Genomic DNA, 25,250 nt, shown 5'->3' on the forward strand with positions numbered 1-25,250 from the left:
TTCCCTGCAGATAGGACTTCTCACAAGATCATCCAGCTCTGAGAAAACTATTGTGTCAAAAATGCACAAATAACATAGTTACTATTAAGGACAATATGAGAACTGTCTTTAGTAGTTTGGTTTATATTTAATCTAACCGTAGCCACATATATCTGTGCTATAACATTTACCGCTTCTCTCCTACCAAGAGACTGGAGGTTTTTTCCCCCTCTCTCACCTTATTCTATAAAGTCTTTTAAATCACATCTCTCAGGATTACAGTAACAGCTGGCACCTGCAACAGGACTGGAATTTAATCACTAAAAAAAAAAAAAAAAAAAAAAAAAAATCACATATAAGCTTATATGAATCTTTAAACAAAGAGAGACTCAAAGAATGAAGTTTATAGCAGATGCTCCCAGTGCAAAACAGCACCAGCAATGCCAAAAAGGAATTTTAATGAAGAAATTAATACAATACTACAAGTTACTCAGTGACATACATTTTATGAGACAATAGAAGAAACAGATAAGGTAAAACAAAAACATACAATACTTGGTAATTTTTATTAAATACTTGTTAAAATCTGTCAATGAAATTAGCAGTGCAGATAAGGCTTAAAATAAATTGGTTTTCAGTTACAGAATATGTCAAAACACATAGTTCTCATTAGCAGCAGCCAGATAAACTCTATACCAGCTGAGGAAAACTATGACAATAAACCACTGTTAGCCCCTATTCTCCAAGGCAGAAAACTTTCCCTGAAAGACCCCTGTCTAGAAAGATGAAAGACAAGCCAAGATAGAAACAGTCTTCAAAGAAAGTCACAGTTGTAACTGCAGGCAAAAATTGTTGCTGTTGCTTACAGCATTATTCAAAGGTCCATTATTCACAGGGCCATGCCTGCATGACTGTCTAAAGCAGAACCTGACCTCACTGATACTGTTTTACCCAAACAGAGCTCTCCAAAATTGTTATTTTATCTAATACATATGATTATGTACATAGGAGTGCTCTTAATTCCTGGCTGTCAGGATAAGTCACAAATCTTCCCGTCATTGCATGGGAGTATATCATATACAATATAAATAATACACATGTAAACAAAGAGTATTTCACACACAAACCAGCATCAGAATGCCCTATCCAGTGGAAATTTGTAAACATTACAGACAGATCAGATTACTTCCAATTTATACAATGATAATTTAGACTTCATTTACAATGAAGTGTAAAGTAGCAATGTAAAAGAATCTTAAAATTTACTGCTGAAGGAACACCAAGGTCCCTTTGGTGAGGCAAGGAATGACAGAAGAGAGCACTGACATTTAACAGGCTATTAAAGGATCCAACCTAACCTCAGCTGGAGTTGCAAATTATGTATTTCAAAGCCTCATTTACGGAGTCAGATCACAGTGTACCATTCTAGACCACACTTTTCCCCCAGTCCCACACTTGTATGCATCCTTTTACAGTTTTTCAGTTTGACCCACTGAGAGCAAAAATGTTTAGGATTTGTATGGATTTCAACCCAGTAATTTACTGTGAAGCCTAAAAATAACACAAAACCGGCCCTGTTCTTAGACAGTAATTAATCCACTTTGAAGATGGAGCAACAGGAAAATTTGTGCATGTCTTCAGAGAAGTGTCTGGTCAAAAGACCGTAACATTCTATTGAAAGTCTTCTGTAGAGTCCCAAAAGGCTCTGGATCTGGCCGTTATATTCCTTCAGAAAACGGCACCACCACAATTTCAATCTGTAAGTCATGTATCCAAGCATGACTAAGTTAAATTCCGTGTTTGCTCTATAGACTACACCTCTAGCATCTGCACACTCTTGTACAGAACTTCAGACTCTACATTTTTCAGCAGAAGAATGTAGTTTACAGGGCATTTAAATTTGTACCCAAGAATTAACCTGTAAAAACAGCACATTAATTATGCATGCATTATTAATTTCTAATATGCTTCCTGTTAACAAAATCTGAACATGCATGCAACGTTTAAATCTTAATCTCTTCAGAATCAAATTCTGGCTGGCTCTTTCATATACATTTTTTTCCCCAAAATAGAATTGCATCTCAGCCTGTATTTTTCCTGAACTCAGATCTGAAGCTCCTCTGTCCTCAGAGCTGCAGAGAGCAGATCTTACAATGTTAGACCCATGTCAGATTTCAAAGTTGTCCAAGAAAAGTGTGCAGCCTCTCCATAGCTCCTGTCTTCTGGTATTCACCTGTGTACAGTCCAGCGGTGTGCCAGCATCCAGCCACAGAATAAGCAGAGCAAACAATACTTGTCTGGTTTACCTAAACAGAGGGCAAAAAGCCCTACATTACCCTAGGAAGAAATTTATTTTTTTTTCTTGGAGTCATACAATAACGTTGTTTTCCAAACTTTTACTCCTCATCCTTATAAAATATATGACATTTTCTCAAGCATTATCCCAACATCATCATAATCCACAAAATATTTTTCACCTCATTTCAGCATGCAAAGTAGAAAACTATTTTAAATGGCTTATTGAAAGTTATATTATAAAGAGAATGCTTTTTCCATTCTCAAAGCCTTTGTGATGCTACTGTCCACTTCCTAATGCAGAATGCACAGTAAGCTCAGAGCTGAATAAGCCAAGGTGCCTTTTCAAGTTCCTTTTTGAAGCTGGCTGATCGCAGAACTTGACTTCAATGTTGCCATCGCTGAATGCCTCCCTCCTGGCTTCATCCGAGTCAGTGGGATCTCTTTGAGAAACACTTGCCTTTTGCTGCCTCATAGTAATCCCCGAGTTCCCAAGTTGCCTGGTCGGTGATGCATTTTCTTTGACAATGCAAAAGCATATGGCAGACAAAAAATTTTTCTTGAAGTTTTCATTCATGAAGGCATACACAATCGGGTTGCAAATAGAATTGAAGAATCCTATAATCTGGACGATTGCAAAGATCATTTTGACCGTCACATCATCATACTCCTTTTCAAAATTACCTGGAAAGGAAGTAAGAAATATGCTGTAAGCACAGAATGGCATAAATCCCTACTATCCAGTCTGGCATTAGAAGCTTTTGTTTAAACAAAAGACCTTGCTGGAGGTTCTTAGTATTAGCAACAGCGTTTCATCAGCAAAGAAAGATCAAGATCTACCACACAGCCCTGCTTTGTGTATATGTAAATAAGGACAGTGTCATTAGAAAGAGGCAATTTATGAGCCAAAAAGCTTGCCCAAAGGCCAAGCAACAGAAAGCTTCCAGTCTGCTAAGTACAGGCCTTCTTTATTCAGGTTGTTCTGGCTCTGAGTTTCATGTCCATATCAAATGTGTAAGTACTTTAACACCAATCCCTGTCTTGTCACTGACCACACACAGCTTGTTTCCCTGTAACTGACGCAGATCAGCTCATGGAGGTAAAAATGCATCTTCTTGGTCACGTCTCTCAGTTTTTAATCAATGAGATCACAAAGGACCCTGAATTCCTTGAATTCAAATACTCAGTGACCCAACTCTGGTTAAATACTGCAAAGGTTTGTATGGCAAGTAAAATAAAGGCCTTGCAGCACCTGAAATAATTCCTGAAATTTGCAATGAAAAGAGAGTAAACAGTTCATGGAGTGTTATGGGGAACCTTAACATGGGACAATCCAGACAATTTTAACAGTTACAGCTTCTGCACTTCTGATTCTGCTCAGGCGTAATTTTGTTCAGCTGACTGACTGCAGGACTACTGATTTATCTGCTACAACCTTATTTGTGATAGAAGACAAAGATACAGCTGCTACCTTTGGCAAGTAGAGTACACCAACTACTGAAAACTTCCTCTTGTTCCCACACATAGCCTGCTGCATAGTCCCACGTGCTATCCCAGTACCCTTGCAGGAGATGGGAGATGAACAGCGCAAGACCCCGGACAATAAAGAAAATAGCAAAAAGCAAAGATAACGAGCACTGAGGGCATTTCCAAGCTAGTATCCAGCCAAGACCACTGAAAAAGTTCAACTGGATTCATTGGGTATTATCACTATGAAGTTCAGTATTTATACTTCCAATATACCTACCTCATAAAAACCAGGGCAAGTGAAGAGATATATGTTCCGTAACAGTTTTAACTCAAAGTAGTATGACAACTTAAGTGGATGCAAATAGAAGTCTTCACACATTAAATTAAAATTAAATTTGAATTTAAAAGTTACTTGTTCAAGGGATTTTATACTTCGAAATAACTTTTACCTTCCAGACACGTACTTCTGAACTTCTGCAAATGGTAGCATGACAGACAGAAAAAAAAAATCTACAGAGATATGCTCACCATCCTAACAGTCAAGTCTTGATTTTTCTTGGTCTTGTAAGGCCTAGGAAAGCTCCTTTTCAGGACTGGATTATGTGCTGTACAAACTCAGAAGCACTGACAATCTCCTTTCTAAAGAGCTTACATTCTAAAAAAGCTGGTAAAGAGCTTGGGTTCCCTCCTACCCACCCTGCAACAAAGTTCAGTAGGGTTTACAGCAAGACACAAAGATTACCCTCTTTAATTCACACAGCAGGGAAGAAGAGACGTGGCTGACACACAAGTTTATCTCAGATATATCTCCCAAACACTTCATTAAAGGTCCTTTCCTAAAGGTCCTAAATGATTCTATAAGAGGTTTTTTTGAAAAGTACTCATTTTCCATGATCACTGCAGATCCATCTGTCACTCATAGCCTTGAGAGTAATTCTTCTGCTGTTGGCTAGGTATCTCTATTACAAGACAGTGATCCAGGATTTAGGACAAAAATAACCTTTGCTAAGCAGAAGGTATTCTACAGCTGAACACTGCAGCAACACTAGCTTTTCACAACCTGTAGTTCCATTATTAAAAAAACAACTAAGAAAGGCTTTATTGAATGACACGTAGCAGATACTCACTGTATTCTATCATCATGTGAATCACATGGAAAGGGGCCCAACAGACTGCAAAGAGAAACACCACTGTCACCATCATAACAATTGCTCGTTTCTTCTTCCTGAAATTGCACCAAGACATTCCATACTGAATCACTAAGAATTGACTGATAGTTAGATGTGTCTCTTCAAATTAGATCTGTAAATGTGTTCTGATGGTTGCAGATGCAAATAAAACCCTGGAAGAATGCTCAGAAGTACACAATTCCCTTTGAAATAAAAAATGGGAGCATCTAGAAATCTAGCACATCAATTAACACCTTTTATTTCTCTCTTTTAGGAAAGCAATGCACTTTGCAGCTGCAGCAAGCAATGACATTAGCATATCTTGCAAGGTATTTTTATTCTATTCAAGCAGATGCAATTTCAATAGTAAGAGATGGGGGGGCGGGGGAATGTGACCCAGAAGCCACATGGAATTCCTTTAATAGCTCAAAAAACCCAAGAGTCCGTTCTTAAATCTGGGAGCACTGACCGTTCCTGTAGCACCTGATTACACAGAGAATTTGACAGGGAGTAAGTGAAACTACACCTGCTACATTCAACCTTTGCTGGTAGGTGAAGTGCTAGAATAAGAACAAGAAACACACTCCCTGTCTCCACTGTAACATCTCACAAACTCAAGGTATACATGAATTTATCGTCATCCCCAAATTGATATATAATTCATATAACTACATTTACAGATCCCAAGATGGATCTCTCACTTGAGCTAAAGGAACAGCACTTCACTGGTACCAGTTACAGGACCTTCTCCTCACTGTGTAACAATAAACTGAAGAGTAGTCCGAAGATTACATGTCACCTTGACTCCTGCAAGATTGCACCCTTTCAGTTTTGACTTACAAGGGTCTGCTTCCTTAGGCACTTTGTTAGACAAATATCTAAGGAATATCTTTAAGCTGCTTGTCAGTATTCTCAGGGTCGATACTTACGGTGATATTCTCCTTAATGAACAGAACTGTTAGAGGTGTCTAGCACATCAGGCAACAGATCAATTTGCCAAATGAAAGGAAAAAACATGAGGCAACATCAAGGGTAGCCACATTTAGTGAAAGCAGTTTAGCAAAGTTGGTAATTACTGATTTTCATAATTTTTCAGATAGAGCATCACCATCTGGATAGTCTCACACAAACATATCTGAGAACACTCAAAACTCTTTGGAACCTATATCAAGTTAAACTGTACCAAAGTAGTTTTTAAATGAATTCTGATTTTTTCCCCATATGCCAATTTAACTTATATAAAGGGATCATAAAGTAGTGTTCACACTCTCAGAATTATATAAATAGCTTTCCATAGAACATACTGAAATAATGTAGCAGCATCTTCCCAAGTCATCTTCTAACTCATGGCCTACATGTTTTAAAAACAAGCATTTCGCAATTTATAATATGAGATTTATTGAAAGGGGTTGACTTCCAAGGTGTGGCTACACTATACTTTGAAGAAAACAATCTGTTTAAGTTGCTTTAAATCAAGGTATCTAAGTGTTAAATAACTAGCTAGCTTTAAAAAATCTGGTCTATGCTTGTAGACTTCCCAAGAAATAAGGAAAGAAAGGTATTTCTTTTTGCACTGGTTTTCAAGGACTGTCAGGGGAAAAAAAGCTTTCTAGAAGTCAAGGTTTCAACTGTATTTTACAAACCTTGATATTTTAGACATTTCACTCCCATGAATGGTTTGAAGAACTGAAGCATCTCCCACTCGTTTCTTAATCCAGAGCTCATAGCCAATTTTAGTGTACAAAAAAAGCATCAACATCAGTGGAAGAAGGAAGAGTATAACAAGAATAAAGGTCGTATAGATCTTCTGATAAATTGGACTGGCCCATTCTTCCAAGCAACAAACATACACTTTTTCATACAGAAAGTCATATTTAACCTGTAACAAGTGTAAAGGAAATGAGTCACTACAGTGTTTACCCCACGTGTGGAAAAACAAGCACATTCAAATATTCCTTGCTCTTAATACAGCCACCAAAATTCAACAGAGAGACTTTTCAAAGTGACAAAATTCTTCCAAGTGCTTTTCCACATCAAGTGTTGGGTTGATCCAAGTTGACAAACCGAGGTCAGGAGATGCTCTGATTTGCACTCCTCCTCAAAACTTTTTTTTTAAACAAGGATTTTCGAAGGAGATGTTTGCTACGCATTTTGTAAGTAAAGATGGATGTATAGAATCCTCACCTATGAGTCACTTTAAACAAAAAGATTTGTTAGCATTCAGAATCGCAAGCAGCAGACTCTGACAAGCCCTTTTTTAATCCTCCCAAACTGTATGGTAACTCCTTAAACTATAATGGGCAGCTAATTACATTTTAAACTAGGCACACTTCTTCCAAATCTCAGGGAACACTATGTCATCCTGAAATAGTAATCTAAGCCCTACACTGCTGTGTGCCAGTGCACCTAACAAACCAAAAGGAAGCCACAGTGGAAGTAATAGATGTAATTACTGCTCTTTGACATAATTGGGGAGTCCTATTCCTTAGCCTTTCTCATGCTGGCACACAGAACTAAAGTTCCTCTTCTCCTACCCCATTCTCATTTCTTAGGAGTTGATTCAATTTCATTGCTAAAGGTACAAAAAAGATCCAGCAAGGACTGAGTTTAAAAAGTAAATTTCCATTTCACCTAACATACCTCAAGCCGTTGCACATGCCACATAGGTGACCCAACAATAAGTGCCAGCAACCAGACTATGCCTGTAAACAAATACATTTTTTTTTTTTAATATTTTGTACAACAAGCAGATTAAGCTTTGGTATGAACAGTTTAGCAGCTTCATCGTTAAAAAGTCAAAGGAGACAATTTAAATAAAGAACAAAGTTTTCTATATGAGGCACATATCAGTCAACGTTCACATCAGTAACAGCATGCTCTTTTGTTACCAGTTTTCTTTAAAACTACCTTAATTTATTGGTATTCAAGTGTAAAGGCAACTTAATTTGCAGGAGTAGTATTATGTATGTTCTCTTTGTGTTACAGTTGAAGGAACACTTACAGCTGTGACATTGCTTTAGCAGTGCTTGTACATTTTGAACCTTTCTTTAAGAAAGAAAAGGCTGCCAAAGGTTTCTCGGAATCTTAGTCAAGTAAATCTTTGACTTCAGATTCTAAGTCAATTGTCAGGGTTTCAGCTAGTAATTGCTACACATACAGGCATTATCCTTGAGCTATTTTATAATGTTTATCATTTACCATTAACTCTACCTCTCAATCACTGGTCACACCAGTGCATTCTCTTCTGTCATGCCATCTACACCAGCTACACTGAAGATTGTTTCTCTATACACACCATTACTGGAGGTGCCTAAAAATCTTACCAAGCATCGTGAAAGCTCTTTTATTGGTGTACTGCCACTTCATTTTTAGTGGATGCACAATCCCCTGGTGTCTTTCCACAGCAATGCAGGTCATTGTAAGAATCTCAGTTACAATAGCAGTGGATTGAACAAACGGTACCATCTTGCAAGCGAAGGCACCTGCAATAGTCAGAAAGTAAAGTATGCAACTGTTGCAATTCACAAAAAAGCTATTAATACTAGACTTCATTACTAAAGTGCTATTGTGCAAAAAGAACAGACTAATATTCTTAGATTTATTTTAACAGCTAAACTGTTAAGTCACCTACTTACACTATTCATCAAATTCAGCTTTCAACAGTCATTCTTCTGTCATACACACTACATCTGCAAAACCAAGACTTCTAACAACATATTCGCTTGCTCTGTATCAGTCTAACACTTATTCCTATTCTGCTTTTGACTGATTCTTCCATCACTTGTTTTCAAATACGCCAAGTTACAGAGATATTTATTATCTTTTTATCTTGGCAGATTACTTTCCAGTTTTATGAAGGTCTTTGTTACCCGTTTAAAAGTTTACCTTCCCTGCTGTTGTAAATACATTCCTTCTGCTCATTTAAATACCACTCTATTTGTACACTTTGGCACTTACTGCATCATTCTGCCAAGTTTTATATTTATTTATATATATATATATATATACACACACGAGTCCTCTAAGAGGCATAACATAAAAGAGGAAAAATTCAACCTCTTCATCATCTTTCCATTCTCCAAGTCACCCTCTTTCCTGATTAACACATTATGTTAATGACACTGTTCAAATTAAATGCAATTTCCTGCCTGCATTTTCACAGTTGTATAGGTTCCCATTGTATTTATGCACAGCCAACACAGATACTCAGATTTCATTGCTGCTATAGCTTCACAAAAGTACATACTCAACTCCTACCGCAGTAGTCATTACTCATCCTCAGGTCCCAACCATCTTAGAAAGTGTGGTGTAAATTATTCTCTCAAAAAAATCTTACATTAACGCCCTTCCCAACCTGCTTCTCATTTACTTGTTTTCTGACCATGAGATAATTTCGTATGTCCACATTCTCAGAGTTTCCTCACATCCTTACAGTTCAGTATCAGCTATTCATTTCAGTAACAGCTAGGGTTAATTCCCTTACTCAATCATTAATTACACCTTACCCAGATACAATCCATAAAACTCAAGATAGCCAAAGGAATATCTAATCCATTTGTAAGTCTAAGATGCTATAGACACCTTAAGCACTAAAAGCATAGAAAAGAGAAACAAAACAAACAGGAAACTGTCAGAACTTAATCCTGCCCTCCACATAGGGAACAAGGAACAGGGAAACTTCTGTCTGCTAGGCCAGGCTAAAAGCTACTGTAGCTTACAAGAAGGAACTGGTTTGCTACTGGTGTTATAAATTCTAGCTGCCCAAAAAAAAAAAAAAAAAAAAAAAAAAATCACTTTTTCTGTGACTCCAAAAAGGGAAGAAGAGGGCAAGGGGCAAAGGATGGAAGTCAAGTACCTTTCAAGTACATATTCAACACCAGCAACACCATGACTGTGCACACAGATCTGGTTTAAAACAGAATAAAAATATACCATGCAGCCCAATTTCAAGCTACTTGAATGAAATTTTAGCATGGTCAACAGGAACCACATGGAAGAAGATGCACTGATCTGCATGTCTGTTTCTCACCTAGTATGTATTTTTCCAGAGTGTCAGCAACCGCCAGATAAGACATCTTGCAGTTGACACAATTTATACAATTAAATTCCCCCCGCTTCTTCCTTGGCTTCAGGAAACAGGAAGTAAAACCCTTATGAAACATGGCCAATATCTTATTAACTCAGCATCTCATCAGTTTCTCACCACACCCCGTACAGCATATGCTATACATACAAGCACCAGACCCACCCAAATTTATAGTCCTTCAATCAGTGTGTGGAAACTTCTGTAGTGAGGTAACAAAAAGCAAGCTCAAATCATTACCTTTTTTGCACATGGCAACTGGTGAATACAACCAAAGAAGAGACACACAATCTCTTGCCACTTCTGAAAATCAGCTTACTGCCAGGAGTAAAGCAGAGTTAAAATGATCTTCAGCCAAATCCAAATCCTACTCCTTTGAATCAAAAGGAGAGGTTCCACTATTGGTTTCAAGTTTTTTCTTCGCTGATGGTGTAAGTTAGAAGTGACTCCTGATACAAATAACATGAACAGAAAAGCAAAATTTGTACATGAAAGAAATGTTTAAGTTCCTGTTTCACAAAAGAAATGAGTTCAAGTTTGAGTGCTGGGGCTGTGGCAAAAAAGACTTTGACCATATGCTGTTTCTTACAGTTTGAAAAAAAGTCAGAGTTAAATAAAGTTAAGTCCACTAGAACCGTACTCCATTCTAGTTCTCCTGTAATGCACTATTGCTTCACTGAAGTCCCAGCATTCCAGGGTATTCTTAGGGAGCAGAGACATAGCAATCTATTACTCAAGTAACAAAATGAGACAGCAACTTTCACTGAAGTTATATGAGCCTGGTAGAATTTCCAGCTTGTGCCCAACTATTCAAAGAGCAAATAGAATACCCGAGTTCATCGGGTAGTAACTCCCGAACTCCCAGATTTTCATTGCCTTTTACTGGTATCTTTTCATTTGCTTCCCAATAACTACACTGTGAAAGACTACAACTATGCCTTTAGCTGAACTCCCAGAAGAAAAGGTTTCAGAAGCTCCTTATTTAACCTCTTTGAAGACAAATGCACAAAAAGTAATCACCTAAGCTATATAAAAGTAACTGTTAAAAAGGTAGTAAGAGTCTACATACCTACAGATTGATCCTACCAGCTGAAGGAGTGACATTAACACTTTCAGAAATGTGAAACAAAAGGATGTTTTCCATTAGACACACTTGGCCGAACTAAACACCTGCTCTGAGGCACACCACTCCTTGGTAGAGTCGGTGTCCAAAGCAAAACAGCCACATACATTTTTATAACCAAGAAATAACATGAAATTTTTTAAAGGACAATACCTGAAAGCTACTCAAAAGGCCTCTATATATTAGTAAAAATAGAACAGTATTTCAACTTCCCTGAAGCTTCTCATGCCACCAAGCCCAGGGTCTCCGACTATCAACTTGTATTAGCATTAGCGTACCACTTCAGGGCTCTTTTGCTTGCCCTGAATTGTCACTCACTATACAAATGCTTCCTGTCTTCAGAAATAATGAGACAATCTAGCATTTCAAATGCAAAACTTCACCAAAGTGACGTGACTGTTTAGCAAGAAAATCAACTCTCCTTTGTATGTGTTTGAAACAGACATGTTTGGGTGAAAAAAAGAAAGAAATACAGTGTTTAGGATGTCATGGACAAATGAAAAATCATCAGCTTCAATGGAAAACTGACATTTGAGATCCAGCTCCACCATCCTTCATGTGTTTGAATGGGATTCAATCCTGAGATACCAGGGGTCATTGTACTTGGCAGAATAGGGAATATTTCCCACATAAAGCCTGTTCCTAGTTTTCAAAACTTTCATTATTTTATTTACAAATATATACCAGCCATTCCAAACTTCTGTGATAATTACTAAAGACTTTCTCCCAGTCTTTTAATACTATAAATTATATAGCCTATGTCTTCAAACTACAGACACTATCAGCTTTTGTACACATGGAAAATGAGAAACATTTATTGTTAAATAACTGTTTCACAATGGTGGCATTTGGGTGGGGGCAGTGTAGAGAAAAAGGAACAAGACAACCTGAAACTATTATTCCAGAATACTAAAAAGCTCAGAGTGATCACGCCAGTTATTCCAGGGATATTCTGAAACAGAACATCTATATGGAGATTAACTCTTCAGTAAACCATTTCAAAATACTGACTGCGAGTCCACAAGCCCTAGAACACATTCTTTCCTAACAGAAAGATTGTTGTTGTGTTACCATAAATTCAGTCTCAAAAGAATCCTCTAAGATGCAGTTTGAAGTTTTAGAGGTCAGGCATTCTTTATTGCAGAGCTGGATGCACGGGGGATTATTCCACCTAGGGGGGATCATTCCACCTAACGTGCATACCGAAAGACAAGGGCACATATTATATACAATAAAAGAAATGAATATTCATGTAATTTCCAAGAAGTACACACCTATTTCCAGAGAATCTAAGGCATATGTTAACACATTGTTTGGGGAAGAGTCCCTGAGGAGCTTCCACAGGTGTCTGCTGGTTTATCTGCCCTGTCCAGGATGTACCCATCACAGTTGCAAAAATTATGTCCTTGGGCACATTCTTGTCTGAAGCCCCTTACAGCAACTAGTACCAACTGCTTGCAGGCATCAACTAGCAGGCATCAGCTGTGGAGTTGGAATAAGATTACAGAAAGGACTTCAGAAGTCCTTCATGGAAGTACACCCATCGTTTTGTTCTTTAGGATTTAACTGCCTAATGTCTAAAGTGTTGAGTCTATTGCCCTGTTCCTTCAAGTACTTCCAGGCTACATGTTTCCAGCATGGCCTTGCAGAGTTATCTCAGTCAGTCTTGAGCACAGATTAGAAAGCCATGGAATAATGCTGGCTGGAAACAAACTCAGGAGTTCTCTAATCTGACCTCATGGCTCACAGCAGGACTGGCAATCAAGCTGGACCAAACCGGATACAGGCCAGAGGATCCAGATCCTGAAAATCTCCAAGGCTGAAGACAGCACAGCCTTCCCTTAAAAGGAAGGGATCTTAAAGACCATCTAGTTCCAACCCCCCTGCCACGGGCAGGGACACCTTCCACTAGACCAGGCTGCTCAAAGCCCCGTCCAACCTGGCCTGGAACACTGCCAGGGAGGGGGCAGCCACAGCTTCTCTGGGAAACCTGTTCCAGTGTCTCACCACCCTCACAGGAAAGAATTTCTTCCTTATAGCTAATCTAAATCTGCCCCCTTTCAGTTTAAAACCGTTATTCCTCATCCTATCCCTACACTCCCTGATAAAGAGTCCCTCCCCAGCTTTCCTGTAGCCCCCTTTAAGTACTGGAAGGCCGCTATAAGGTGCCCCTGGAGCCTTCTCTTCTCCAGGCTGAACAACCCCAACTCTCTCAGCCTGTCCTCATAAGGGAGGTGCTCCAGGCCCTGATCATCTTCGTGGCCTCCTCTGGACCTGCTCAAGCAGGTCCATGTCCTTCTTCTGTTGGGGGCCCCAGAGCTGGATACAGCACTGCAGGTGGGGTCTCAAGAGAGTGGCATAGAGGGGGAGAATCCCCTCCCTTGACCTGCTGGCCACACTTCTCTTGATGCAGTCCAGGATGTGGTTGGCCTTCTGGGCTGCGAGTGCACACTGCTGGCTCATAGTCACTTTTCCATCCACTAATACCCTGAAGTCCTTCTCCACAGGGCTGCTCTCAATCCACTCATGGCCCAGCCTGTATTTGTGCTTGGGATTGCCCTGACCCACGTGCAGGACCTTGCACTTGACCTTGTTGATCTTCATGAGGTTTGCACGGTCCCACCTCTCCAGCCCATCCAGGTCCCTCTGGATGACATCCCTTCCCTCCAGCCTGTCGACCGCACCTCACAGCTTGGTGATGCTGGCAAACTTTCTGAGGGTGCACTCAATCCCACTGTCCATGTTGCCAACAAAGATGTAAACAGCATCGGTCCCAGTACTGACCTTCTTGTTTCAGTTGAAGCCTTTTGCCTCTCATCCTCCTGCCATGCACCGTGTAGAGCCTGGGTCGATCTTCTCAATAACCTCCTTGTATGCACTGCAAAATGCTGCTAGGTTGCCCCAAAACGTCACCTCTCCAGACTGAACAAGCTCCATTCCCTCAGCTTTTCCACACATATAGGGCAGCTGCTCCCACCCCTGACGTCTGGTGGCCCTCTGCTGAACTCACACCAGTTTATCAGTATCTTTCTTGTACTGAGAGTCCAAAACTGGCCACAGTATTCTGGACACTGAACACAACCTTGCTTGTGAGACTCAATTTAATAGGCGAGGTAGGTTTTACTAGATTTAAGCCTTCCCGAAACACAGGTGATGCATCTCTTCTTCCTTCCTTTAAATTAACTGAATGCTACAATCACTGAAAAAGGGAAGTGTGGAAAAGGAGGCCTCAAATCCCGGATCTCCAATTCAAGGAGAAAGCCTTACCATCAGGGCCCCACCTTCAGGACCTCCCTCTGAAATGAACCATCTCACAAGAATACTTACGGATTGTCACAGCCAGAAAAAGAAACCACAATACCTTCAAACTTGCATACTCACTATTAGGGAAACAGGTACTGAGGTCTAGTCCCTGATCCAATCACACGTACACATTTCACTTAATATTTAACCCATTTGTGTAAAACAAGCTTCACCTGCAGCAAGAAGAAACCAATGCAACCCATTTCTGAAGTGCCTCTTAGTTGAAAGTCCCTTCTGGAAAAATTGAGAAAAAAAGCCAATTTTTACTATAAGCAAGACACGTTAAGTTTTGGGGGGGGGGGGGGGGGGGAATCAACCATAAATTATGCTACTACATCACAGTTTAGACAGTGAAACTAAAATAAGATCAAGACAAGCAAAAAACAGCTGTGTGAAACACTGATACATTAAAAACATGTCAAGCTAGTTTTCACATGTTTCTGTTCAAAATTATCACAGAGTAACAGAAGATTTTAAAGGAATATACTAGTTTACACCTTTTTTCTAATCAAGTTGATAAAAATGTAGCTGTTTAGAACATGGTTTGGAAATAGTTTAACAGCTAGTATTATTCAAGTCATCTTTCCATTCATTAACATGGCTGCTAGATATTTTAGTTATTTGTATCAGGTACTATGTCCTTGTCATGATACACTCACCTGTAATAAATCGACATTGGATTAAGAATACAATGAAGTTCTGTATCTCCCAACCAATCTGAAAATAAGAATGGATTTGCTTTTTATCTTCATGATACAAAGGCACTTGAATGGCTTTACTTTATTGTTTATTTCTGTTTAAACAACATATTCCTCAAAACACATTTGAGATCCTATCTAAAGAGGACAATTAGTGAAAGAGTAACATACAAAAGTGAAGAACAAAAGCACAATTCAGTGAGTTTGAATCACTCCTTATAGTGCTTCTGAGTCATTAAGCTAATCAGCATTTGGGTGAAGGAAGCATTTGCCTAACGAAGAAGTCACTTCATTTTAATGGAAGAAGGAAGGGAATGTGAAGCGTTTCCTGGCTCTATACACATTGAAATAATCCTGAAAAAGCAAAGAGGGTTTAAGATAAATTTTTAGATACAACGTTTAAAAGTTCTGTCGAGACAGACCAATCATCAACACAAACCTGCAGCTGCTGTCAAGAAAACAACCCCCAAATTGTAATAATCGGGTTAGAAGCATCGAGTAGCCTGTGATATGGAAGCAAGCAATTATATATTTGTCTTTCAAAGGTGAGAAACAGAATTAAGCAGAGAACTATGCACTCTTCTTCAAACCTATGAAGAAAAATGAGGTAAGAAAGGATGAGATCTACTTGCTTCAAATAAAATCTGACTGATACATCAATTAGAGCAGTAAATTCACTGCCTACAGATAACTGCTGAAAACAACGCTGTCCTCCTGCACTTCAGTCACAGTGCAACTTTCATCCAACAACTTCACGATAGTAAATGACAACCATATAATAAATTACATCAGAAAATAGTGATTAAGTTTCCCTAAGTGAAAACACTTAATACATGCATACATTTAAAATATCCTCTTACTTCTCAAAAAGTAGCCTCCTACCTTGTAAAAGAACTGTATTTAATTAAACAGACACCTCACATTTTAATCCTTAACTGGCAAAATGCAACCCCTTTCTAGAAAAATAGCTATGAAGTGCACATTCCAAACAACATAAAATTTATATGTTTCTTAGCTGCTGACTTGAATCATTAACTACTAAAGCCACCTTCAGTGTCAAGTGAAAGAATTTAGGAGAAACTTGATCATTCACTTTTTTTCCAAGCTGACAATCTTATTCTGTTATTACTAATTCTTTATCTTAAATCCCTACAGCCTTTAAATCATTACAAACAAACCAAAATCATTATTTGCCTCTCCTTTCAATGAAGAGAGGTGCAAGAAAAGCAGGCAAGAAATAGTTCCAGCAGAATTTGGCAGCTACAGCCCACGTAACACATCCTTGTGCTCCTGGTCCTAGTCACCCACTCTAGAGATAAGTCCGTCTACATGGATTACTCTGCTTCCCTATGTATTTCAGTTAATTGACCCAAATTAGATTTCTTCTGTCAGGCTTCACAATGACAAGATTACCTGATAAATACAACATACAGGATTAAAAAGCGAGAACGACTTCAAAACAGAAATTTCTCTTCAATTGCCTGCTTATGTGCATCCTTGAGTTAAGCAGACACTCTTAGAACAAAAGGCATTCCCTTGCCCCTAAAACAGAATCAGGACATAATGATAAAAATCCAGGATTAATGCAGTAACTGACTTACTCTTGAAAACAACGTTTTAGTTTGATTCATATGAAAAGTCTGGTTAGATCCTCACTTAAACTTAAGTTTAAATTCCTAAGCCTGACTCCAAAATTTGTGTGAACAGCAGCTACCCGAGGTCATTAATGAACATTAAATGAGTCAAACTCTCAGACAGACGGAGCTTGCGGAAAAAGGGTGCTACTTTCTGCTTCCCAATGCAAAACACACAGCTAGACTTATTCCAGGTCTTTGAGACACCTGGGACATGTTTACACTATACTGCACACAATATGTAACACCTATGTAATGCCCCCAAAAGCAGAGATAAACACAGCTCCAGTACATTGAACAGAGATTATCCCAGCACTGAAGCCTTCTTGTGCTAAAACTAGGCACTGGGAAAATTTAGTCTATTTCTCAGATTCTGGTTCACTTCGGGTTTTTTTGGCTGTGGCTTTCAGAACTGAATTTTTCTTCAGTTCTTTTGCAAGCTATGAAGTAGTTTCAGGCATCTAGTATGCCTAAATCAGAAAGAATCTGATTAATATTTTTCGAAGACTTTCTAAAGGCTGTTTAAAAATATTTTTTTTCTTGGAAAGACTTGTTGAAAAAGTATCTCCTTTTTTGCCTGCTCATTTTCCACTTATATGCCCCCCGTACAGAAACATGTGACTTTTTGGAATATTTTTAATAATAGTAATAATAATAATTCACCTATATCTTAAATGTATCAAAATGTTTAACATTCTACAAGGTAAGGCTTTCAGCAAACACTTCCAATAGATTGTTAGTGAAGACAGCACTGCAGCATTTAATACTGGCCATTTCCAACTGGGAAAGAAAATAATTTGCAGAGGAATGCCGAGAATGAAAATAACTAATTACTTCTCTTTTTCAAGAAGCTAAGAGGTTCCCAAAAGTATTCCTTATGCACTGTTAAAAACTGCATAGATTATTCAATAATGATTAGTTTTCTCCAATGATAAAAGATTCAGAAGGCTGCAAGTATAAATGGTATTCCCTTAACAATTCTTCATGCCTTCATTATCAGATATTGTGCCTGTAACTATGATTTAGCCATTTCATCACCCATTTAAAAGATCAGGTTTTCTTTTATTAGGGTTACAAAGACAAAATACTGAAAGCATTCTCTGATAAAACTGAAATTGCTCCTTCCTCTGTTAAAGTATTGTTGACCAAGCCCCTGCACTAAAATCTCTATCACAGCTTGTAAATCAGTTCTCTCCAGCTCACTTGTTGCAAGATAAGTTTTGTATTTTGTAACTTCAGGGCAGAAAGCAAGTCAGTCAACATCATACAGATTATGTCCTTAAGGATCCTTCATACGTGGGCAATGCATTGTTTTATATCGATTCTTGGGTATACAGGCATTTTGCATCCTTAGCAGTTTACCATCCACAATGCACAAGTCTCTCACGTGTTACCTATAGAGGATAAAGAACATTATACACACATCTGCCCAGAAAAAGGCATGAGTGTAGCACTTGACAGTAGACCTGTGATAGTGTAAGTCTGTGTATGGTCAACTACAGCAGCTGAGACAAAATGGTATGGCATGAGCCCATGCAATTAGCCCATGCACCTCAAATAGCCTGTAGGTTATTTACCGATGGAGTCCACACCATTCCCTCTGTGCTGCACATTGAAAATGTGGACCACACACCTTGGGCTGGCTGACCAAGGTATCCCACACTGTCCACCCTCCTTTCCCCTTCTCTCCGAGGCTCACCTGCAGCTTTTCTGCCCATGGGTTTACAAAGCCACTGAAGCAGACCCCACAGTCTTCGGGCAACCTTGGATCAGCCGTTTATTTCAAAATGCAGTCAGTAAAACCAAATGCAAACATGCAAAGATGCAGGGTAGCTGTGCAGCAAAGCACTGCTACTAGAACACGAAACTACTGCAGTAAGCAACCATCTGCAATTGTGGCACAAACAACAAGTAGGACAGGCAGGTTTTTCTGGCAGTGATACAGGTTAAAGATCCAAATCTCTTCTCAAGAGAGAGACTCACTAGCAGGGATCAAAACAGGACATTTCTCATTCACTCGATGCGAGGCAGAAAATGCCAGGTATTTCTACTAAGAAAAAGGACATAACCACCACCTCACATTAACGAATGTATCTGCATCCTAAAACTTGCTTGATTTCTTTGCCCAATTAATGCATCAGGAAATATTTCACATCATTGTGTTTAATATTTACACTAATTAATGATATGCACAACTTGCAGTAAGAAATACCCTATGCTGAACAGGTGAGTAGAATTAAAGTTTCTTTTTATCAGCATTGTTTTGCTGCTTTTAAGAAAAACACCCTGCCACTATATACATAAAAGAACCTAAGCCTATTATTTCCTTTACTGAGGCTTTCACTCTCTCCAAACCATCTTTATACACTGCCTCTACTCATCAGCAAATACCCCAAATACACAATAGCAGGGCACAGAGAATGAAGGATAAGGCAAGATTTCACCAATACAGATAGAACTACAAAAATCACCCTGCTCTTAATGGAAGCTGATCAATCCCAAGACAACCTCCCACACTGCGGGAGGCAAATGAAGAGTGGTCTTGCATACCCGACCTGATTTACAGCAAGTCTAGACAACTTAAAGTGTTAAGTTAAAAAAAGCTTAAAAACAGGAGATTCAAGTAACTGGATCTCTCACATCCAGCTTTACTGTGTAGTATTAACCCTAATTGCATGTCAGCAGCTTGAGAATATTTGGAAACTCTTCAGTATCAAAGAACATTCCAGAAGCAAGTCAGAACAAAGAAGTTTCTAATGTCTCACTGGAGAACTTAAGAGATATCTAAGAATATCAGACACGAAAGGCCCAGTGATTTCAATTGCTAAGGTTTAGTTTTAATCCCTCAGAAAGGAATGTTTATGCGTCGTCATACAGGAAAGTTGTGTCAAGCAGTGTGTTACATTACAAGGCGTTTGGTAAAGAACAGAAAGCACCCTAAATACTCAACTGAATGGAAGATGCCACTTGGTTTTCAGTCAAGCCTTTAGAGAAGAGGGAACTGCCACCAGACAGGACAGCAATGCACTGAAGACCTACCCCTCTCCTGAGTGGCAGCTGGAGGCCAGACAAGGTATGGGAAGGCATCTGCAATGCTGCTGTGTGTTCAGTAGTGCCTCAGGTGACAGGAAAAGCCACCTTCTGACACCTGTCCTGAGAATACATATTCTAACTGATAACATGCGAAATTCATGAGAAAGGTGTAGCATAGTGCTAGGTCTACCAACCTCATGTTTTGCCCTTATTTTTAGCCAGGGCTATTACACAACATTAAAAGTAATCCTCCAGTTGCTCCGGGCAGTTCTGTAAAGATAACATTGTTATGCTGCTAACTAAGCAGTGTCAGAAAATAAAGTGACTCTGGCTCAGAGACAAAAGCCCGAATTTATCTTTTAACAGCGCTGCCATCAGTGTGACAGTGTGACCACTACTGCTGCCTCCTACCTATGACCATACGAGAGCAAATCCTCAACTGCTTCAGTGTGCACCAAGACTACCTTTGCTGTATGCATCAATTTACTCCTTACCCAAGCTCCCACTCTCTCACACATCTATACAGATTCTTAAGAGATCAGAGAATCAAAAGTGAGACCGATTCACCCATTTTTGGTCAGTATGGTGCTGCTCCTGGTTGCTGCCTACGTACTAGCATGTCTGTGTTAATGTTGCATAATCACCCAGCAAAGTGAGGCACACATTCAGTTTCTTAACACTGCAGTTTCTAAGTTGTAGGTGAAATTAAGATGTATTAATGAATATACTGTGGAAAAAATCTTGCCAGTGCTTTTAGTCTTCCCCATCTCTGTCAGAAGTTCTGATAAGTATAATGCAGTGAAATGGAGAAATTTCCAGGTTCTAAAGAATTCTGACAGACACTGTCTATTAGAGGAGCCATTTTACCATCACAATTTGAATTATTTTACATCACCAGCTACCAACATTCTCCTTGCAGTCTTATTGTAAACTATGCACACCCCGAACCCATTGGGGTAAAAGCGTTTATGTTTCACCCTTCAGTTTAGGACCAAAATGGTAGTTAGTCCTTTATGATAGCATCTCATAATGTCTTAAAAGGTAACAGTTATTCTGAAACTGTGGGTGTTCTTATGTTTGTATGTTCTAACTCTACAGTCTAGAGCATTTTCAGTTCTCCCCTCACTTCTCCCATTCTGCTTAAGGTTTCTGAAGGGGACAAGAAGATAAAGAAACACACACACACACACATACAAGCATGGAAATAATGAACCAGTTCCAAATCAAAGACAAGTAAAAAACATACACATGTCAGTTCACATCACCTAGTACAGATGGTTGTTTCAGTGACCCAGAAACTAGCAGAAATGCTCAGAAACCCAAGGACAGTTGAACATCAAGTGTCTCAGGAGGCACCACTTTTTCCAGCAGAGATATATTACATAGTCAAATCAACTTTTTCTTAACAGAGTTGGAGTTTGCACTACTCAGAGAAGTTGCATTAAGGTGGATGAGAATAAGCTTTTTCAGACTACAAAATAAAAGGCAAAAGGAAAATTAAACCAGTAAAGCTAGCAAGGAAACGACTCCTCCCAGACTGGCAGGCTCTGACTTGCCATGTAACTGTAATGACCATTCATGCTTCACAGCGTAAGCCTCAGGAATCAGTGTGCATCTCATTCATTTTCCTGAATTTTACTTCACACCTCCCACACCCAACATCCATCTATTATGTTAATTATTATGTCCTCCCAATACTGTGTTAGTTAAAGCTAATTATCTTACCAGGACCATAAAGGCTGCTATCGAAGTCAATGGGACCTATGGATCCACTTGTACTGAAGATGCTCTAGCAAAGAGGGTAGACAAAAAGTACAGTAAAATCCACAAAACAGCATACTTTAAAAGTATCCAACTACTGAATATCTGAAGATATTTGTCACAACTATGCTATACCTTTCACACTCACTATTGGTGGATATTTCTCAAGCAACCTCAGTACTGGAAGGTAAATGGAAACACACATACTGTCCCCATACTGGTCCACATGCCTGTGCCATATATGCTGTAATTCACCTCAGGTGGAGGCTTCATCCCACCCCACTTTTAGTTTATTCCAGTCAGACGTGTGGTCAAACTGACAGACCAGGGTCTTCCTTGCAAGTGAGAAGAAACACACCTCTTATATTTAGAGAAACTTACTCAATTCAGTCCTCTCCCATTTATGTGAGATCTCCTCATGCCACCAGTAACTTTCTGCTGTATTCTTAATTGAAGAACTGGAACTACAATAGTCAAAAGGAAATCACAGCAGCATAGCTATCAATTTATTCCATTATTTTTATTTACACATCCTTATCAGTTTTGGGGTTCAACATCTGTAATGTCTTGAAACGGTGGTTACCTCCCCCAAGGACAGCTCGTAAGAAAATAAAAGTCACCCTTACTATCAGTAGCTCCTGGAGTTTTATATTCATCACTTCTCCCAGAAAGTTCCTATTTTTCAGACATAAATAAAGCCTATTTCTCGCTGAGGTACTCATGTGCTTTTCAACTCTCCTCTGACCTGTCAATTCCCATTCGGCATTCTAGTTTGTGGGAAGTGCTGGAATTAAATCTCCATGTTCTGAAGGTAACCTTCACTGTCTCCCAACAAGAGAAGCACAGGAAGCCTTGGAAATTGAAACATAACCGAGTCACTTTATGAACACCTTTTCTGTTCATATTGAAATATTCTGAAAAATATTTCAATTTGTGGTTGTACAAGATGTTGTCTGCTACTTGCTACAAAACCATCCCTTTTAGTTTTCCACTTATAACTGTCAAACACTGTCTTAAGACCAAGAAAAGGAAGATAAATACCATTTGCAGTGTTACTTCACCTTTGCCTTTTTGTTACTTCACTACTTCAGAACTGGGATGCATAAAAAACACAAAAATAATAATTCTCTCTAGGCATCAGGGAGGCCTTGCCCAAAGGTCTTTCACATCAATGGAAATACAACATAATTCCCAAAATGTAAGCATATCTTGAAAATAATGCATCCTTTCAACATAAATTCTGCCTGTTCTCTCACTCCCCTATTTCTACAAAGGTGCTTTCTTTTTCCTCACAGCAGGTTAAGGAGGTCCAACTCCAAGTCGACTGCTGTCATAGGAACTTAAGGTGAATTAAGACTGATATTTCACTTGCCAGACAGATTGTATTACTTCGGGGGGGGGGGGGGGGGGGGGGGGGAGGGGGGAAGTACTGCCAGACTACCTCATCAGCACCACACAACGTATAGTTTCTCACCCATACTACAACTTTCAAGGAACACAAGCATGAAAGCGCACTGGGTTTCACATAACCTGAAGGAGCGGTGTTAAATACTGATATTTAACTCTGCGGAAAAGCAGCTGAGGGCAGGCTGAGGTTACCGAGCTACACACCCGGGGTCAGCGCCCCAGCCCTGCCGTAACAGACTACGAGCGCCTGAACGCGGAGCAGCGGCTCCAGGGAGAGCAAACGTTTCAAGTGTCCACCGAGTAGTTTAAGCCCCGTGCGGGCACGAAGAGTTCCGCGGGGCTGCGCGGAAACAACGCTGCCCTCGAGGAAGCCAGCGGCCCCCTCACAGCGGAGCGGCCGCCGCCCTTCCTCCTCAGCGGAGAACCGGCCCCAGCGGCCGAGGCTCACCGCGGGGACACCCCACGCCCCTCAAAGGGGTCCCCCGCGGGCGACGGCAGGGAGAGCGGGGGGCTCAGCGGCGGCCCTAGCCACAAGCACTGCCCCACCGCTGCGCCTCACCGCCCGCCGCCCCTCACACCTCCGGCCGCCGAGCCGGGACCGGCCCGGGACCGCCCGCCCCGGCACCCACCGCCGAGCCAGTTGGAGGAGATGTTCTGCAGCATGGTGAAGGGGACGCAGAAGAAGGCGATGAGGAGGTCGCTGAGCGCCAGGGAGCAGATGAAGATGTTGGTGACGGTCCTCATGGCTTTGCTGCGGGTCACCACGTAGAGCACCAGGCAGTTGCCGAAGAGCGCCAGGGCGAAGATGAGCACGCAGATGAGGACGAAGGCCACCTTGGTGCGCCCCGGCAGCTCCGGGATGTACACTAGCGGCTGCAGCCCGTACAGGGCGATGAACTGCTCCCGCGTCACGTTGTTGTCCCGCAGGAGCTGCGCGAACTGCTCCGGGGTGATGTTCAGGGACCGCATGGCGCCCTCCTCCCCTCTCCCTCCTCAGCCCCCTCAGCAGCGCCAGCGCCCGCGCCCCGACATCGCCGGCCCCAGCGCGGGGAAGAAGGCGGAGGAGCAGAGGTAGGGGCGCGGAGAGCCGGGAGCAGCCGGCGGGGGACGGAGCGGCAGCGCGCCCAGCGCCGTGAGGCGGCGGTACCGCCCGCAGCCTCCGCCGGCTGCCCCGGCCAGCGCGCCCCGGGGGGGGGGGAGGGGGGGGGCAGCCAATCAGCGCGCAGCGCGGGCACGAGGCGGGGGGCTCCGCGCCTGAGGGAGCGCCCACGGCCCCTCACCGCCCGACCTCCCTCACCTCTCACCGCCCCTCACCGCCCGACCTCTCTCACCCCTCACCGTCCCCTCTGCACCCCCCCGGGAGCTGACCACCCCTCACGGCGGGTGTCTCCCCAGCGGAGGCTCGAAATGCCTGACGTGGGAGCTGGAACTACCAAGCCAACCTCTCCTCGCGTTTGGATCAGGCTGAGAGGGAAATAAAATAGGTTGGGTAGTAGGTACGTGGCCGTGAGGGGAGAGTCATGCTGCTGTCTCTAGGAAATTTTCTACTCTGCTCATTCTAAACTTGTAAATAGGACAACGACAGGGTAAGTCACTGATGTACGAGTGTTGTGATCAAAAGAAGGAAGCAGGAGATGAGTGAGTTACTCCTATAAACAATGCATGTCTGGTTAACGCTAAAAAGACTGAGAAGGGAACATCCTACCCCAGGAGGCACCGCAAGATGGATGATTGTCTGAGAAGAAAATCACTAGTAAATGGGGAAAAGATAAAGGCAGCGTGGGGTGGAGGCTGCGACCACTGACTCATCTTAAGACCAAGAAGACGTGTCCCCCCACCCCCTGCTTGAGTTTGCACATAAGAATTAAAAGACACTTTAAATCGAGACAAGGCATGTTGTTAACCAACGAAGGACAAAGTGCCAAGAAAATAACCAATGGTCACTACACTAAATATGTATTCATGTAGTCTGAAGTGTATAAATACAATGAAGTTCTTTAGTGTGGGGTGCTAGCTTTGTGGAATTACCACCTAGCACCCCACTCTGTGTAGACATGGAATAAATAAATACCTCTGCTCGGTGTGTATATTGGCGTATTGCACACGGGGTAAATGACCCCACTTGATGGATAACAATGCCACCCACAGCGAGTCATGCTGCTGCTGGTCTGTGCCCAGCCCAAACAAGGCAGCAGAGGGATTTTAACTGCCCTTCCAGCCCCCTCCACGCCAACATCACCGCAAGCCCTCGCCTGATGATGAGCCGAAGCTCAAACAGAAAAGTAACTTTCCAAA

The 25,250-nt window shown here is 41.0% G+C and overlaps 1 protein-coding gene across 1 annotated transcript; it reads right to left on the minus strand.

Moving 5' to 3' along the window:
• Positions 1 to 398: 398 nt before the first annotated feature.
• QRFPR (pyroglutamylated RFamide peptide receptor) lies at positions 399 to 24,010 on the minus strand. Its single transcript, XM_074821492.1, has 6 exons — positions 23,585 to 24,010; positions 8,237 to 8,395; positions 7,554 to 7,615; positions 6,557 to 6,792; positions 4,872 to 4,969; positions 399 to 2,958 (listed from the first exon to the last, which is right to left on the minus strand). Exons 1-6 carry the CDS (start codon positions 23,922 to 23,924, stop codon positions 2,555 to 2,557), a joined length of 1,299 nt encoding a protein of 432 aa, XP_074677593.1. The 5' UTR covers positions 23,925 to 24,010; the 3' UTR covers positions 399 to 2,554.
• Between the last annotated feature and the right edge of the window lie 1,240 nt (positions 24,011 to 25,250).

Source organism: Strix aluco, chromosome 4 (assembly GCF_031877795.1).
Source record: "Strix aluco isolate bStrAlu1 chromosome 4, bStrAlu1.hap1, whole genome shotgun sequence".
In the NCBI taxonomy this organism is placed as follows: Eukaryota; Metazoa; Chordata; class Aves; order Strigiformes; family Strigidae; genus Strix; species Strix aluco.

What these genes read in the sequence shown, in the direction of transcription:
- QRFPR (XM_074821492.1), bottom strand. Translation starts at nt 23,924, where the DNA reads ATGCGGTCCCTGAACATCACCCCGGAGCAGTTCGCGCAGCTCCTGCGG. An exon ending in CTCCTCCAACTGGCTCGGCG is followed by an intron (nt 8,396 to 23,584) that starts GTGGGTGCCGGG and finishes TGACTATTGCAG; the next exon opens with GTGCCTTCGCTTGCAAGATG. An exon ending in GAAATGTCTAAAATATCAAG is followed by an intron (nt 4,970 to 6,556) that starts GTTTGTAAAATA and finishes GTGCAATTTCAG; the next exon opens with GAAGAAGAAACGAGCAATTG.